Source organism: Hermetia illucens, chromosome 3 (genome assembly GCF_905115235.1).
Source record: "Hermetia illucens chromosome 3, iHerIll2.2.curated.20191125, whole genome shotgun sequence".
NCBI lineage: Eukaryota > Metazoa > Arthropoda > Insecta > Diptera > Stratiomyidae > Hermetia > Hermetia illucens.
Genome location: NC_051851.1, coordinates 19,926,564 through 19,943,748, shown reverse-complemented (window position 1 = coordinate 19,943,748; position 17,185 = coordinate 19,926,564). Strand labels below are relative to the sequence as shown.

The 17,185-nt window shown below is 40.8% G+C and overlaps 2 protein-coding genes across 2 annotated transcripts; one reads left to right on the top strand and one right to left on the bottom strand.

Moving 5' to 3' along the window:
* Positions 1 to 274: 274 nt before the first annotated feature.
* On the bottom strand, positions 275 to 8,285 carry LOC119653241 (ferrochelatase, mitochondrial). Its single transcript, XM_038057840.1, has 6 exons — positions 8,120 to 8,285; positions 1,473 to 1,872; positions 1,313 to 1,414; positions 928 to 1,249; positions 745 to 861; positions 275 to 680 (listed from the first exon to the last, which is right to left on the bottom strand). Exons 1-6 carry the CDS (start codon positions 8,145 to 8,147, stop codon positions 477 to 479), a joined length of 1,173 nt encoding a protein of 390 aa, XP_037913768.1. The 5' UTR covers positions 8,148 to 8,285; the 3' UTR covers positions 275 to 476.
* LOC119653239 (nuclear pore complex protein Nup107) lies at positions 8,232 to 16,120 on the top strand. The gene is made up of 3 exons (XM_038057838.1): positions 8,232 to 9,109; positions 9,165 to 10,790; positions 15,684 to 16,120. The coding sequence occupies exons 1-3, from the start codon at positions 8,527 to 8,529 to the stop codon at positions 16,046 to 16,048; spliced, it is 2,574 nt and encodes an 857-aa protein (XP_037913766.1). The 5' UTR covers positions 8,232 to 8,526; the 3' UTR covers positions 16,049 to 16,120.
* Positions 16,121 to 17,185: the final 1,065 nt, after the last annotated feature.

Below are 17,185 nucleotides of genomic sequence, written 5' to 3'. Positions count from 1 at the left end.
GCAATTTTTAAAAAATCGCTACCGTCAGAAGTGTTACAAAGTAGTTTTTATTATTGAATTCTAGAATAGAATCAGATCAGTTAGGACACAAATTTTTTAGTAAGGACAATTGGTCTAATTCGGGGATAATTTGCATATCCATTTGTGATGGAAACCGATGAATTTTGTGTACGAATAAATCCAGCTAAGACCAAATGTTTATTTTCTTGTTTCCGACATTGATTCACCTCGACATCATTACTATATCACACCTTCTATACAACTCGCGTTTCAGACAGTGAAATAAAAACATCACGTTTTATTCTTTATTGTACGGATGAAATGATACAAAAAATATGAAATATATTTCTCAAAATTTATAAACACAACACTTATTACTAACACACTTAGTGTGTCAATAACAACCCATGTAGAATATGTGATAATTTCGCTGCTTAACCTGCAAGCCAAATGTGTTTCCTAAACCAACGGTTGTCTTACGATTGAGCACACATTCTCTCTCCATACCATCGTTTACTTTCAATGCATCGTGGATTCACACATTTTGGACACCTACTCAAAAATTTTGGGTTTAAGGATTTGTTCCCCTTTAAATGCGTAGCTACCAAATCGCTCAATGCTTGAATGAACAATGGGTGATCATTTGGAGCAGCGGCGCGTCGTATTTTTTCTACACCAATCTGAAATATATTAGAATAACGGTAAAAGGTGTGGTTAAATAGACACCTAATAAGAAACGGGTACCTCCTTGGCTAGATCATGACAGTACTCAATGTCTAATTCATGCAAAGTCTCGATATGTTCATTAACAAATGCAATAGGCACTAATATGAAGTTTTTCTTTCCCTGTTTAACATAGCCCTAAAATAGAACAAATAGCATACACAATGCCTATTCAAATCAAACATAACAGTTAGTTATTCTCACTTTCAAAGCATCATCAGTAGAAGGTTCAAGCCATGGCAGTGGTCCCACTTTAGACTGCCAAACTAAACAGTATGGATTGCAATTATCCAGCTCTCGCATCACCAACTCCACGGTCGCTCCAACTTCCGATGGATACGGATCGCCACGGTTAACGGCACGAAGTGGTAGAGAATGCGCGGAAAATAGAATGACAACTTCCTTTTGTTTGTCGCCTGGAAATTGTTTTAGTTCGTCCTTTATGCGATCAGCGAATACTTTCACCAACAGAGGGTGAGTTGACCAACGATCAATTACACTCCATTTAATTTGTGATGGGAAGTTACTGTAAGCAATTGCTAGAGCTATTATCGAATTAGCAATCATCTGAATTGAGTATAAAACTTACCTGTTCTTATAGTGCGTGTAAATTGAATTGAAGCTCGATCCTGATGTCGCACATGAGTACTGTGGATATTGAGAAAATATCACAACACGTTTTGGATTATCCCTGGAAATACACAGAATATTTAATACACAATCAAAGGAGGAATTATATTTTTTTCTACTTTTCAATTTGAGCAAGTGTATCTTCCGTAAGAGGATTCACGTAACGGAATCCCACATAGTGTTTGTGTGGTGCAGTATCAGGAGATATCTTGTCCAGTTCTTTACACATTAGCTCGCCTTGTATGTTCGTCCATTTCAGAATTGGGGAACCGCCACCGATTTCTTCGTACTTCTTCTGAACTTCCGGTGTACGACGTTGTGCTATCCATGGACCTAATTTACTCTGCACTGGTAATTGAATCATATCACGATCCGTCATAATGCGAAGTAGATAGTCTCCAACTTGATCTTTATTTTGTGGTCCGCCCATATTGAGCATAAGAATGGCGGTTTGGGGGGCTGCATTGTTCAAAGATGTTGTCGAGAAGTGATGTTTAAGAAAATTGGTTAGGGATGGTCCTGAAAAATAGGAATAGAGGTACTTGCTCAAATTGCTGTAAAATTAGTAATGATTTTTTTTATCAAGGACCTATGTATTTATTTGTATGTATGGTATGCTGGCGTGATAAAAAGTTACAATAAAATTTAACAACTAAACTTAATCTGTACATAAGTTTTGCGCCTGATCCTCAAGGATAAACACTAATAGTGGCATCTATATGGCCTTCAAGGTACATGTACCCAATCCCATCTCTGAATACCATACAAAAGTCGACCTATTGTTGCCTACCGCACTGTGTTTTATAAAGCGGCATTGTGTTAATTTGTCAGATATGGAAAAAAAATTTCAGCAACATGTCGCTATTAACTTTTTTGTTGGAGTTACTTTTATTTCGAGGAAATGAAAACTGAATCATAATCAGAACGCTCTAAGTTTCTCCTTTCGTCCACTCGCTGGGGGGCCGCAATAATTTTACAGAAACCTTACTTGTCTGGTCCATGGACCCCTCTTTTTGGACAAACACCAGTGTTATCTTTTTGCTACCAACAATGCTAAAAAATTTAATGCCTTTTACTTTTCACTAGTTTTCAACATTAGCCGGCATGAAAGTAATAAATAATAATCGGATCTTTGTGTTTCGGGATTTTAAATCCCCGCTCCGCCTGCCTTCTTCTATGGATTTCGAAGCAGATAGGTCACATATTGAGAAAGGGCAACCACTCTGTTGCAAGTTATGCTATCCAATGGAACTATATTAGGATGGTCGGCGACTGCGTTCCCGAAAGCTAAGTGTTGTAATAGAACTGGAGGATAGCTGTGGAAGTTTGTAGATGCCTAAAAAGGATGGTACAATAGGCCTAATAAATGCCTGAGTACTGAAACTATGATTCCTCTTTATTAAAAACTTATGATTCCTCTCTTTATTAAAAACTGACTCCTACGTTGGCACACAATTACAAGCTAGCGTAACGATATAGGGAGGTGAAAATGAGTTCAGGGTATCAGGAAAGAGTAAACATAATGGCAAACAACAGTAGAAATTCGCAAATATGAAGGATGAGCGCATAAACCTTACTAGAAAGGCAGTATCGGAAAAAGGCAGAAGGAAAATAACAAGCAAAAAAAACCGACACAAGTTCAAATGCGTCCAGTACCTAAAATTGAAAAAGAAAATACAATGGATAGAAAAAAATAACTTGCGGCAATAGTGACACTTCGTCGAGGATGGGGATTTCGATGAATCCACTACATCATAGAAAATATAATAACAATAACCAGATCTGAGCTTTGAAATGTGTTAGAGACACTGGTAGATTGTAGGAAGTACACATATAGCAGCAGACGATTTGGTCAGCATTACGCTCGCCCGTGATTATTACCCTGATCTAACTCAGGTACTCATTCACAGCTAAGCCGACTTGTATCCAACATCAAATCACGATACAAATCCCACTGCCACTAGTGAGATTTGAATCGTGACCTTCCGTTACGTCAATTTAGTGGTTTAACCACTGAGTTATTCGGACATAGAAGAAAATATAAATGTAGAGTTAAAAGTGGAACGACCGACAGTAGCAAACAGTTCGAGAACGACGAAATGACATTTGTAATTCGCAGGAAAAAGCGTTGAAAATACTGGAACCCTGTCAGGAGATGTTGCGGCATGCACAGCCCTTTTGCCCGTTTTACACTTAGAATAATGGAAAGAGTGGAGATTCATGATCGTGTCGTCAGATGAAAACAATTCCCCTCCAAAGACTGCCTACCTTATTTAGAACGATTTTTCGTTGTATACCAAAACTTTTTCTATCTATTGTACTTGGGTAGTAGTAAACTACACTACATACCACGCATTAGTATGGCACAATATTCAAAGGAAAAATATTGGATTAATAGAAGAGAGCCAACATCTAGTAACCATTTTGGTGACACGGCTACCTGACCTGAATGAAACCGTGGTCGTCTGTATATAATCTCCATATCCTTTCTCTGCATCCACTCCTTAATGTGTCTACCGATCCTTTTTGATCATTCCCACTGCTGTTGCGATCTACCTTTCGGTGCTTTCCGTACGCGGTGAAGGAGACTTTAGTTGTCTGGCAATACGCCAACGGGCATAATGCTGCATTATCTGGTACTGTTCTAAATACACTTTTAGGGATGTTTTTCCGACCATAAGCTGTCCACAGGTACATATACTGTTTTCTTCTCTGAAAGATGTAATCCATTGATTGCCTCGCATGAGTGTAAATCTGCATCTCCATATGCATTGCAACCAGAATCAGTACAATATTATTAGCGTAATCTAGTCCCGTGGCCACCCTTCTTCACAGCTAGATCCCGATTGACAGAGTCAAAGTATTCATTACGTTTATGGTTACAATCACCCAACATTTGCTGGTACTATCTTTCCGAGAATTGCATTTTCTGAAAGATTTTCTTGGTTTTCAATGAAATCGGGGAAAGCCACAGGACCTGACGACATCGCATCTGAGCTCTGGAAAGCGAAAAGCTGGAACCCAACACTGTGGGTCAGTGAATTCTTTAATCGGTTTTTTTTAAGAAGAAAGAACACCATGTGACTGGCAAGAAAGTATCACTGTTCCAATATGGAAAAAGCAAGGTAGTCCAGCAGAGTGTTCAAATTACCGTCCGATCCGGTTACTTTCCCATACCATGAAGATTTTTGAACGCATTCTTGACAACCGTATTCGTGAAATCGTTGAAATAACCGGGAATCAAGCCGGATTTGTCAAAAACTGCGGATCTTCTGACGCAATATACACTTCGCGGTTACTCATTGAGAAACACCGTGAGAAGCATTGCCCTCTTTACATTCCATTTCTGGATCTAAAGAAAGCATTTGACCGTGTGCCACTTATCTGGTATGCTTTATGACAACACTTAGTGCCAGAAGAACTAGTGCGCTGGGTTTAATTTCTCTACCACGATCCGAAAAGTAAAGTTCTAAGTATGGCGGGTGTATTAAAATCGCTTCGTGTCTCTGTTGGTGTTCATCAAGGTAGCGTCCTCTCAGCACTCATCTTTGTTTTTTGTTATGGACACCGCCACACGGGACATCCAACGTCCAGCGCCCTATACACTGCTGGGCAGTGTAAGCAATATTTTGACTGAAGTATTGGGTTTCAGAAAGCTGTGTGCACAATAGATGCCACATTCGCTAACAATGCAACAAAAACACATTCGAATGCGACGACTCTCTCAGCAACATTTAGAGCATTTTCAAAAGGATAAAGCGGATTATGTGGGTCGATTCATCACTATGGATGGAGACTTGGGTGTATCACCCTTATCCTGAATCAAAACAAGAGACAAAAAGTGGAGTGAACCTGGTTCTTCGGCTCCGAAACGAGCTTATGCCCAGAAATCGGCCAAAAAGGTGTTACCATCAGTTTTTTTGATGCGGATGTTTGTGGATTACTTACAAACTGGTAAAACAATAAATTCTGAATATTATTGTAACCTTTCAGACTAGTTTAAGAAAAAAATTCGTGTAAACAGACTAGGTTTGCAGAAGCAAAAAAATTCCTTTTCATTAGGACAATGCACCGTGTCACAAGAGCATTTTGATAATGGCTAAAATCCATGAATTTAGGTTCGAATTTATTTATTTATTTAATGAGGACAATACACAGAAAACAAATTCCTTATTATATATTGTCCTCAGAGGGAGGAACAGCTGAATGGCTTATTTTACGCTTAAAACTAGAGAAGGAAATAGAGTCCAAGGACCCAAGCTGTAGGGCATTGTAGGACCGGCATAGCCTCGGGATCGGAGAGTGGAAGTTAATCTCGAGCTCCGCGAAGCGTACACCAAAAATGTCCGCACTACGTGTGTTATGAGACGAGGCGATACGGAAAGTAATATCCGAGCAGGCGGAGCAGTCTACCAGACAATTGCAGAGTTTGAAAAGAGTACACATATCAAGGAAGATACGGCGTTGCTGTAGGGAGGGGAGATTGAGGGTGCGGAGTCTTGACGGATAAAAGAGGTAAGAGGTGTAAAAGAGAGTCCGGGTGAATTTGCGTTGAACAACTTCAAGAGCGCGACAGTCACGAATGCGGAAGGGAGACCAGACTACACAGCAATATTCAAGGATGTTTCTGACAAGGGAATAAAAGAGTGTTAAGGAGGGCTGATTTGAGGTAAAGTCGGAGGAGGAACGTAGGATAAAACCAGACATTTTGGGAGCTCTATTGATGATGCCAACGAAGTGGGAATTGAAACGAAGTTTGTCGTCGAATATTACACCCAGGTCTTTGAAGGAGGTCAGTAGTGAAAGAGGTTGTCCACTGAGAGAATAGGAAAAGGATGTTGGGAAGGGTTAAAACGAATAGAATATCCAGTGACATTTGCGGACATTTAGTGTTAGCTTGTTGACCGAACACCAACGGACTAAATTATCAAGGCTGGACTGTAAGAGAGCACCGTCCAGCGGAGACAAAATCGAGACGAGCAATTTAAGGTCGTCTGCGTAAAGCAAATACAGGCAGGTGAGGATGGAGGCGAGGTCATTGATAAAAAACAGGAAAAGTAGCGGGCCAAGTATCTATACACCAACACCAGAGAGCCTTGGAGAACACCAGAGGAAGGAGAGAAGGAATAAGATGAGTACAGATGAAAAAAAACTTTGCAGGAACGGCATGAGAGATAAGAGGAAAGCCAGGAGATGACTGAAGGAGTGGAGTCAAGTAATGAAAGTTTAGAGAGGAGAATGCTATGGTCAACGGTATCAAAGACTTTGGAGAAATCGGTATAAATAGCATGTACCTCCTGTCGTGAATTAAAGCATTTAGCAACAAAGTTAGTAAAGATCAGAAGGTTTGAAGTCGTAGATCTATGTTTCACGAAACCATGCTGCTCTTTGACAATGAGGCTCCAGGATTTTGGAACAAGTGGAGAGAAGAGAAATGGAGCGGTAGTTCATAGCAAGAGAAGGATCTCCACTCTTGAGGGTAGGGACGATAAGGGCCTCTTTCCAGAGACGGGGAAAGTAGGATTCATCTAGACCTTTGTTGTAGATTATACTCAGGGGGAGGGAAATGTGTTTTCTACAGTTAAGGGGGAAGAGGTTAAGAAGAGCTTCTGGGCCAGGTCCGACATTGGAGTCAATATTATTAATGAGGAACTCCACCCAAGAAGGCGTAAGAAAAGGAATGACCAGAGATTTAGAGCAGTCTGCAGCAGTCTGTGAGAGGTGTAGAGGGTGGAGGGCTCGAGGGAAATACGAATACGTTTGTATTCACTTTCGGACGTGAGAACACGGTCGTATTCGTGTTAATTTGTGTAAATACTGAGATATTCACGTATTCGTATTCATAGAAAATCGACGTTTGGATTTATTCATATTCGTAGTTACGAATACAAATATGGCCAACACTGCCGGCCGCATGCTCATAACACCACTCCACTATTCCAATTCGAGGCCCAAACATTACCCCATCCACGTTTCTATGGTGTTCACTGACAATGCAAATTTCCACCTTGGTTTCATTAGTGGTCTCTGAAAGCAAATCCTAGACAAACCCTGTAATGATAAACGTTTATTTGAATCAACTTGATTTAATCGTTGCAGGTAATGCATTTCCAAGTCTAAGATATTTGGAAAACCTAAAAAAATAAAAATAAACATTTCTTTCTACTGGGATAAATGTAAATAAAAGTTGATAAGAAGTAAATACTTTGCTTGCACGGAAATTGCTTCCAAGTCGAGAATCTTATCACAGCTCGGATGAATTTTACAAAGATCTAGTAAATATCAAGGCTTACAATTTGTACAAACAGAATTATAATTGAAAACTGCGTACACATCTACAAATACAAGGCGACAGAGGCCAACGAACTTTACTAGGGACACCTTGGCTAGGAAGTTTAGGTAAATCGATTTATTTGATTACAATTCGTAATCCCGTCCTTTGGAATCTTAGAGAGATTACTGTGGGAGTTTATAGGCACAGTATCGAAGCAAGTTCACTTTCAATTTATATTGCAAATGAAGATTACTTTTCCATGGTCAGAATTTTGAAATTCGATTTTTAATCCAATCTTACTCTCAAATCTGCTATTGACAACTCACCATGACTAATGAGATTTACACCAGTTATTCTGATAGAAATGGCCCAATCATATTGAAAGCAATCACAACAAGTGAAAAATAATATTAACAAACATTTTTGTGTGCACTCAACTTTACATAGAAATGTCCAGAATTTTTCTTTCGTCAGTTAAGACGAATTTATTACCTGTGTACTTCAACGTGGTCTTTATCATTTTTACGTAATATTACGCCTGTAATTCACGTTTTAATTCAAGAAAAAGTAAGCGAAAATAAGAATTTGACCCGTTTTCCGGTAATACGTACAAGGCACACAACAAGCTGTCAACTGCACCACAGTCTGTGTATTAACAAGGGTCAAAATTAAAATTGTCACGTCCCATCCCAGTTTCCAGTGTACCTTGTCATGAATACCCGCTGGTGCAACCCATCCAATGTGCACAACAAATCCGTCAAATGTCAATGTGAAAACTCAAAGCCGCCGTTTTGTAGTGGAGGTTATGTCTCGCTATGGTTTGTTTGCGGGTATATTACTTTGAAGCTTAACATTCAAAATTCACTTTGCACTCGAAACCGGCTAAAGTTGTAATCAAAATGAATCGTTCGTTGCTACAAGAGTCGACCGTATCCCGTCGCGGGTTAATTCGAACGGGCTTCCATGGAACGAAACCTTTCAGCGAAGGACCAAGCAGGATGGATTTGGATCTGTCGCTGACAATGACTCCCTCAGAAGTTCATCACCTTCTAGACTATACAAATGTAGGCAACGTCGATGCATCCTCGGCAGAAATGAGTCTTCCCCTGGGTACTTCCCTGATTGACACGGACAGATTTAAGGGCGCGGAAGATAGTGCGGTGAAGGAGAAAACTGAAGTCCTGTACTCACAGTTCCTGGAGATACTCCACAGTCGAACGAATGATTCTGAAGTTTTCGATATCATCCAAGATATGATTCAGGCCTGCACGGATGTTCTGGATGAAGTGGTGAAGTCTGGGCGGAAATTAAATGAAAAGTATCGCATGGAAAGTAACGCTTGGCTTCAGCAAGAGCGAAATACTTGGCGGTTACTATATTGCCTTTACAAGGATCGGCTAACCCTTCAAAAGGAAGATGTAGACTGCGATGTGCCTCCCTTGGATGGATCTGAAAAGGACGTAGTGACTCATCTATATTCGAGTAAGGCTGAATTTATCGTATTCCGATTAGAAAAACTTATCGCTTAATTTTCCAGACAACGCCAATCTCCGCGAATATCAACTCATTGTCGACTGGCTAGAGTTATGTGCACTGGAAACGAACAAAATTCAAATCGGGCACTTCACCGATCGCACAATCACCTGGGAAAATACTTTGCTTCAGCTCAAAAACCCCGAGAAAACTGCTTTTGAGAGCAAACGTGCCACCGTCACGAGCCTGGATCCGGACGCTCCTATTCGCGAGCGCAAACCACTTCACGATTTGGATACGGAGGATGAAGCACGTCTGTCACAGCAAATATTCCTGGAAATTCGCCAAGGGCGCATTGAAGAGGCCCAAGCCCTCTGTGAGCACTGCGGTCAACCGTGGCGTGCTGCGATTCTAGAAGGCTGGCGCCTACATGAAGACCCGAACTACGAATCATCGAATGTTGTCCAGAAGCTTCCGATAGAAGGCAATCCGCGCCGTGATATCTGGAAAAAATGTGCTTGGATGATGGCCGACAGTAAAAAATTTGATGATTACACACGAGCAATAGCCGGTGCTTATTGCGGGCATCTTGAATCCTTGATTGGTCCTGTGAGCAACACTTGGGAAGATTTATTGTGGGCCTACTTGAAAGTACAAATAGATATTCGAGTGGAAAGTGAGATCCGAACTTGTTGCATGCGAAACTACCTCCCATTGCCTGATAAATATTGGAATGGAAAAATGTCTCTTGAACAAATTTTCGATGAATTGGCGGCGAATAAAAACATTTCAATTCGTCAGGCTGCCAAAGCGCAAATGCGTATCATTCAAAAATATTTGATTTTGGATGATATCCCGGAAATGATGCGTGAAATTGGGAAATGGTTGAACGAGAAAATGCCTGCACCACATATGCTCCGTTTCCTTTCTCACGTTGTACTGTTTATGAAGCAGTTGGGAAAGGATTGTCAGGAAGATATCGCCGATCGGGTCGTCAAATCATACGTAGAGTGTCTAATTGAGCTTCGCGACCCTCAGCTTGTGGCATTTTACACCGCCGCTCTGCCAGGAGACATGCAGATTTTGCTTTTCTCTCAATATCTTGAAACTATCAAAGAAACTTCAGCCCGAAAAGCTGCTCTAGAGGAAGCACTAACGGGCGGATTAGATGTGGAGACCATCACAACATACACTGTTGAAACAATTAGAAACCGACAAGATGAAGCTCCAGAAAAACAACTGCAAACTGCCATATCTCCTGCTGATGAGGAAAAAATATCCGCGCTTGAATGGCTTACATTCTACCCGCAACAACGCGGGGAGCTGCTTTGGCAAACAAATGCAATGATACGAACACTATTGGCAGAGGGGAAAATCGAGTGTGTGCGAAAGGCATTCAAAATGGTGCCTACAGATTCGATTTCGCAAACAATTGCAACTTACGGTTCGAAGGATAATTTACCATGCAAGGAAGAATGCAGTATTAAGGAGTATCTTTGCCATCAAACTTATTTGGCTGCAATTGATGGCTTTAACGAATGGACTCATTTGTATCACAATCGACCTAAGCAGCCGCAAATTGTCAAGGACAGTGCCAACTTTACTGAACGCGTTGCTTCTGAACATAAGGAACAACAGTACAAGATTGAATTGGATCGATGGAAGATGAATTTGGCAGAGCAAATGCGGAGTAAGTACTTTAAAAGTTCTAAGAAAATGTATATGCTCGCTCCGTTCCACCCGTATGTGGTACAGAGAGCTATTGGGCTTCTGCGCCTTCGTTGACCGTTTCTGCACTTTAGGTTTCGCAAGCTACTTGCGATCCTGTATTGTGTATAGTATATTCCACTGTAAGGTACAGCAATAGAATGGCCTCACTTTCTTAAAGTATGGCCTATCCACTGTCTTCCAATCAAAATATTGTATCGTCATTTAGTCCGTACACAGACGGAAGTTCAGAGTCAAATCGCTGTTTGGTTCTGATGGGGTTTCAGGAGGGTCTTTATTTCTCTCCTGTATTTCGATTCAGCTGGTTCGTTGAGTTTTTAGTAAGGCTGCTTTAAGCTGGAGTGCATACATTGACAATGGGAGATCCTTGATAAATTTCATAGTATCTGGTTCAAAGTGAATAGTGTCTTTCAACATCAAAGGATCTTCTGGAACCGGAAGGTGAAGCTAATTTTTATCGGCCTTCAGTAGGCGGCATTTGACTGGTGTACCTTTTTATGATTTGCCGGGCGTAGCTTATGGAGTAATAAAGATCAACGTGGCGTTTGATGAAAACTTTGTAAATCGATGCTAGCATTCCTGAATTTACGCAAAAGTGGTCAAGTTTTGGTCCATTTCTGAGCGTTGCGTTGCTTATTGTTTCTATTTAATTCCCTTTCTTAAGTTATTCGGTGTGAACGGGTCACTCCGCGTGCCTTGTATTCATCCTAGGCAAAGAAGTATACGTAGTCGTTACTTTCTGCATTGGGATAGCAATTAATTGAAGTTGGATTGTGAAGCGTTCGCTTTAAGAGGGTTTTTGGTCGGCACATTTCACTCTATCTACCAGTTCTTAGCGGGGTGATAGCCTGAGCACCAACTATTTGCCGGAACAACTTGAATTCAGCAGCTGTGAATTGGGGACTTTGTCAGAGGATAATGTGACTTGGGATGCCTAAGTCACAAGACGAGTTGAGGTTTGCCGTTTCAACTGCGGTGGGGGTTACCAATATTAATTTTATTCAAGTTAATTATATCCGCTCCCAGACTTTCCAAAAATATTCTCAGTGGTGTTTATTCAATTCCAGTCCCACGTGGACATTAGTTAAGCAATGGGCACATACCTCGGCTCTGTTCTTAATGTCCCCATCGATCCCTGGCCAGTAGACTGGGCGATGGCTTCATCTTTGCTAGATTAATTGAGAAACGATCTCTGAGCAAGGCTTGTCGGATGATAATGTGATGTTGGAAGTTCAAACGATTTGCAGTCATTTTATATTGGCTCTCAGATGTTTGGAAAATCTTACGTGAAAGGTTTTGTCCTCTAGGACAAGCGGAGTTTATTTCCAGGGACGGGTTTTTAGCTATATCTCGAGCAATGTGCTCAACTCGTTCTGGAAACTTTTTAATAATCAAACCCTTTCCTTTTTCTTTCTCGTAATGTTTGTTGCTTGATTTTGCTGAATTTCGATCACAAGGGGCTCTCATACACTTATGTTGCTGTTGTTGATTTTGTTTGTTCCGTGTGGCTCCGGCAAGCTAACAATGTAATGCTGTGTCGCACCGAATCGGGTTAAGACGTCTCCCGACAGGAATAGAATGGCAGGCTATTATCTATGATGCCAACGTTTTCGATAAGTTTATGATGTGCTTCGTAGAAATGTTTAGATGCAGGACAGGGAAAAATGGAGATTGTTTGGATCTCCTTATTTCACCACCGTAAAAAAAGAAAAGGAAAAAAGTGTGCGACTCTGGTGTGTGGTTATATTAGTAAAAAAATTGAGATAGCACACAAAAGCTAGTGTAAACAGAAAAGTAAAAAAGAAAAACAGAGGGGATGGGTTAGATATAGACGATGAAGGGAGGAGGAAAAATATGAGCAGGAGAGGGAAGAGCGAAATTAGTGTCTGATTATAGCATCTTTTATAAAACGGGCCAGGTCTATCCAGAGCGAGTTTTAACGCTTAATTCAACTGAGGTTGGTCCTATGCAGAGAGAATTTTTTGCATTGAAAGATAATGTGATCATTCGTCTCCTCCACACCGCAGCTATTGCAGACTGGCGAGGGAGCCACACCGATCTTGGCCAGGAGGGCTTTACAAAAGGAAAAGTTCAAGATTATTCTGTTTGTCTTGAAACCAGGGCTTGATGGGAATGTTAGGGAAGACAGGAAAAAAAACTTACCTTTATCTAAGGAAGCGAGTTTGAAAGCTTCGTTCCATTCAGAACGAATGGAGTTACGTGTTAGTTACCAGACTTCAGCATAAGGAGTAGGAGTCAGGATGCCGATCGTTCTTGCTTGTTAGGCATTATCATCCGCCATTTCATTGTAAGAATTTCCGCTATGCTCAGAAACCTAGAGTGTGAGCACTTTTTTCAGACGAGCTTTCCTCATGTCATCGTGGGCTCGAACAGCCAGGTAATTGATTGGAGTTTTGTGAATGGGGGCTTTAATGGCTTTAATGGAGTCCATGATGATTAGGACCTTTAGTTTGGCCTTACCTGATAGCTTGATTGCTTGGACAATGGTTAGTAGCTCAGCCGAGAGAACAGAGGTTTTGGTTGTCCTGATCATAGAACAGAGTTGTATTTTTGAGAAAACAGTACATCCGACGTTTAGGGCGTCGACCGAGGCATTAGTGGTCAGGTCCGTAAAGTCAAGAGCTTCCCATTTTTGAGCTTCGATTGCACCACATGTGGCATCTGCTCTGGACGGGGAGCGGCTATCCCTATATCGGTTTAATATGAAGAAGTGCTTGAACGGGACGGGGTTACATCTATATGTGAGTTTTCTAGGAGAGAGTAAAATTTGTTGAAAACAGCCCTTAGTGGGGTTAGGATGATGTAAATGTCCATGATGAGGGCATAGACAACGCCTCAGGGAAGCCGTTAGATTAGATATTCGATTTTCTTCTCAAGGTATTGAGAGTGAATACCGAAGAGGAGGCATAGTCAAGGATTGATCTAACAATCCCTGTAAATAGCTTGAGAGTTTCTCTAGGGTGAAAACCCAGCGGCCTTCGATGGCAAAGTTGATGACCCTCGTCACCTTCATTGAATTATCTGAGAAGATTCTTTCCAGGAAGGTGATTGACTTTTTATGCTCAAAATAGACATTGTTGAACCTGAAAACATTGAGCCGAGAACGATCAAAAGCAATCGTGCATAACTTCTCCAATTTAACGGGAAGTTTTAGGATGTTATGAAGAGAAATGGTTTCTGCATTCTCTCAGGAATCCCGCATCCAGCATATTGGAAAATGCCCACTTTGCTGGAGCATTTCTTGTGAAGAAAGGTCATATGAAGTTGAAGATTATTGGTCTAAGGACACACCCTTGGAGAATATTGTTGTTTATCAGGACATGATGCCCCTGCATGGTTCACTTGCTATATCGCTTGATGTTCCATATCGATAGTATGATGTTAGGGGGAAGATGCATGTCAACCATGATTCCTATGAGTAGTGGCAGGTCCACCGTCTCGGAGGCTTTGCTGCGGATAGGCCAAGAACATGTTTTTTGTGGCTCTTTTCAATGGTGATGTGAAGTAACAAGTGATTGAGACACGAAGAGCTGGATCCGTGCTTCAAGTAAACCAAAAATTTCTCTGGGAGCAGGCGCAGATCCTCCAGAGTTAGGACAAGCCTGGATTTGTGCATGACATTTGTTAACTTGGAGAAAGTGTTGAAGAGGGAGATCGGCCTAAAGTTGTTGAGATCATTTTGAGCATTACATTTCGTTGGTTTGAAATCGACGTCAAAGTTGAAATGTGTAACATACTCAGCGTAATTAACTGTGCAGAGAACACTGGAAGCGAAAGAAGATTTTCTGGGTGTCGGGTTGATTGAAAATTTATACGGGTTTAATGTTCGGATCCTCATCGATGAACTTGCAAGGATTGAGTAGCTTGTAGTTGCCTGTGATCCTCAGTTTATCAGTTGTTTTCAAGAAAGCATAGGTCATCAGAGAAATGCAGAGGCAGGCTTGATTGATTTGCTTGGTGTGATCTCTGCTGCTGCCCCTCCCTGAGTCGTGCTCTTCAATATAGAGGTTTAACTTTCGTATTGTTCCGCCGTTGGTGAGCCTTACAGGTACTTCTCCGAGGCATTGGATCTTGTGGCGTGTATAACTCGCAAATTGCCTAGCTAATTTGCAGAATTTGGCTCTAGGCTTGGTCAGTATCAATGTTCTCTCGTTTCTACATTGACTATCATTTCAAATAGGGAGCCATTAGCCTAAACGCTGAATTTGATTTTCCGCCGCTGATACTTTTGCTTTTGACGTGCATTTTTGCAAGGGGTTAAACCGAGTGGATGTTCTTTGTCTGTTCTTGAGGTTCCAAAGTAGTTTTTCGGTCACTTACAAAAGCGTTTCACGTAGCCTATCTTGCCGTAATTTCTTCATTCTCCTGCTTGTAGTTGCTCTCTCGCTGTATGGCTTTTCGACTCAGATTCAATGTAAAATGACTCACCTCTTGGAAGCAAGCAGGTTGATTGGTGATAATCAAGGCTTGACCGCAGTCCGTGCAGCAGTTGTTGAATTAACATTCGGCCCAAGAAAGTATCGTAGCCGCAAGCTCACAAGATGCGAAGTCATAGTGATAATTCAGCAACCATTTGCAGTCCGATTGGGAATTTGATGCCCGTGTGAACGGGCTTATTTAGGTGATCTTAGATAACACGAAGGCCCAATTGAAACTTTTGGAGTAGGCTTCGATGGAAATTTAATCTTAGTGCCCGCACTTCCCTGTTGCAAGCTGCATTGGTTTTTTGTGCATTCTATGTACCTTTCATTGCGAGAACAAAGAAGTCGGCACATAAAAAATCTTAATATCTATTGCTCCTATTACTTATAAAATTTCAATTTTTCCTTTACAGTTACTCGTGATTTACTCTTCAACGTTCTTCTATTCCCGGACAAAGGATGGCTGGTTGATCCTGACACAATGAAAGACGTACATGACGATGACTTACCAGCATGGGAGAATCGGCTCATACAAATGGAAAATCTACGTAAAGTTTGCATTCCAGAGATTGTATTGCTTCTTCATAAAGTGTTACACTTATCTGAAGATTACAAAGGCTGTCTACGTTTAGCCGATGAAATTGCCTCAGAGCAACGTCAATTATATGCTGTCTATCCAAAACATAAATTGGCTGAGACACTTTCAAAAATTGCAGAATCTTCTCTGGCATTAATGAATGAAAAATTGGATCCTTGGGGTTATGTACCTACTTCATAAGCTTAAAATAAATTATCGTTTTTGTAATGTTGTTTTGTATTGAAATAAAAACAAAATTAAAAAACTGAAAAATATGTTTGCTATGTAAAATTATCATTTAGATCAACTCAGAGACCCCATAACGTGAATATCATTGCGAGATTCCGTTCTGGACTAAGAAACTTAAAATGGGGAAAGGAAACATTTTGGTTTGAGATTCCTAAGAAAGGTGTTTCGTATGACTATTTCAGTGCGAAGTCTGGCTCTGATGAAACCTCGCTAGAAGAGATGTTTTCTATACGATCGTGGTTGGCTATCATTGAATATATAAAGTTAAAACTATAAGTACCATTCAATCCGCCCAAACGGTCTGAGAAGCGATGAATAAAATGATAAAGTCTCCCGAAATCAAACAACGGCCACCGCCCCGCAGGTGCTTTAGTGCAAAAAATACTTCCCATATTTACCCAACCAGACGCAGAGGCAAGTTCTGTACTATTTTTGTGAGTCGTGTACAGTCTTGTCGGAATATAGTTGGACGTCCCTTCCGCTTACTTTGGATGGCATTACGTATCAGCACATAAACTCAATGAACGGCATGGCAATAAGATACTGTGGAAACTCTCAACAACGCATAAACTTACAACCTCCGCCTCCGCTTACAGCCTCCACCGTTAAAAGAAATCTAATCGCCAAAAGAAACAAAACCATTTCGGATTTTAAGAATTTCCAGCCCTTACCATTGTCATGTGAAGGATAGTGATAGTGAACGGCGTGATCAGGCACAGACTAGACTGTTTTATTAAGTATCGTCGACTTCAGATTCAGATTAGAAGGTTGAAATATTCCAATTTACTGATCAAATCAAACAGAGGTTTTTTTTTAGAGAATGTGACCACCTCTGCCAATCCATCAACATAAAGAAATCATTCACTATCGCATTCACAAGAAGTGGGAAGGTTTTAACCTTAGAACTATAATATAATAGTATAGACTTGCTAAGAATAACCGGCACTCTTGACATTAGAATAAATGAGCGCGTGGAAGTTTCTCTTTATAAAACTAAAGAAACAGCCGAGTCCATTTATAGAATTGCGTATGCTTACAGCTGAGGCTTAAACTCTAATAAAATAGTTCAGATTTCCAGAGATTTTGTCG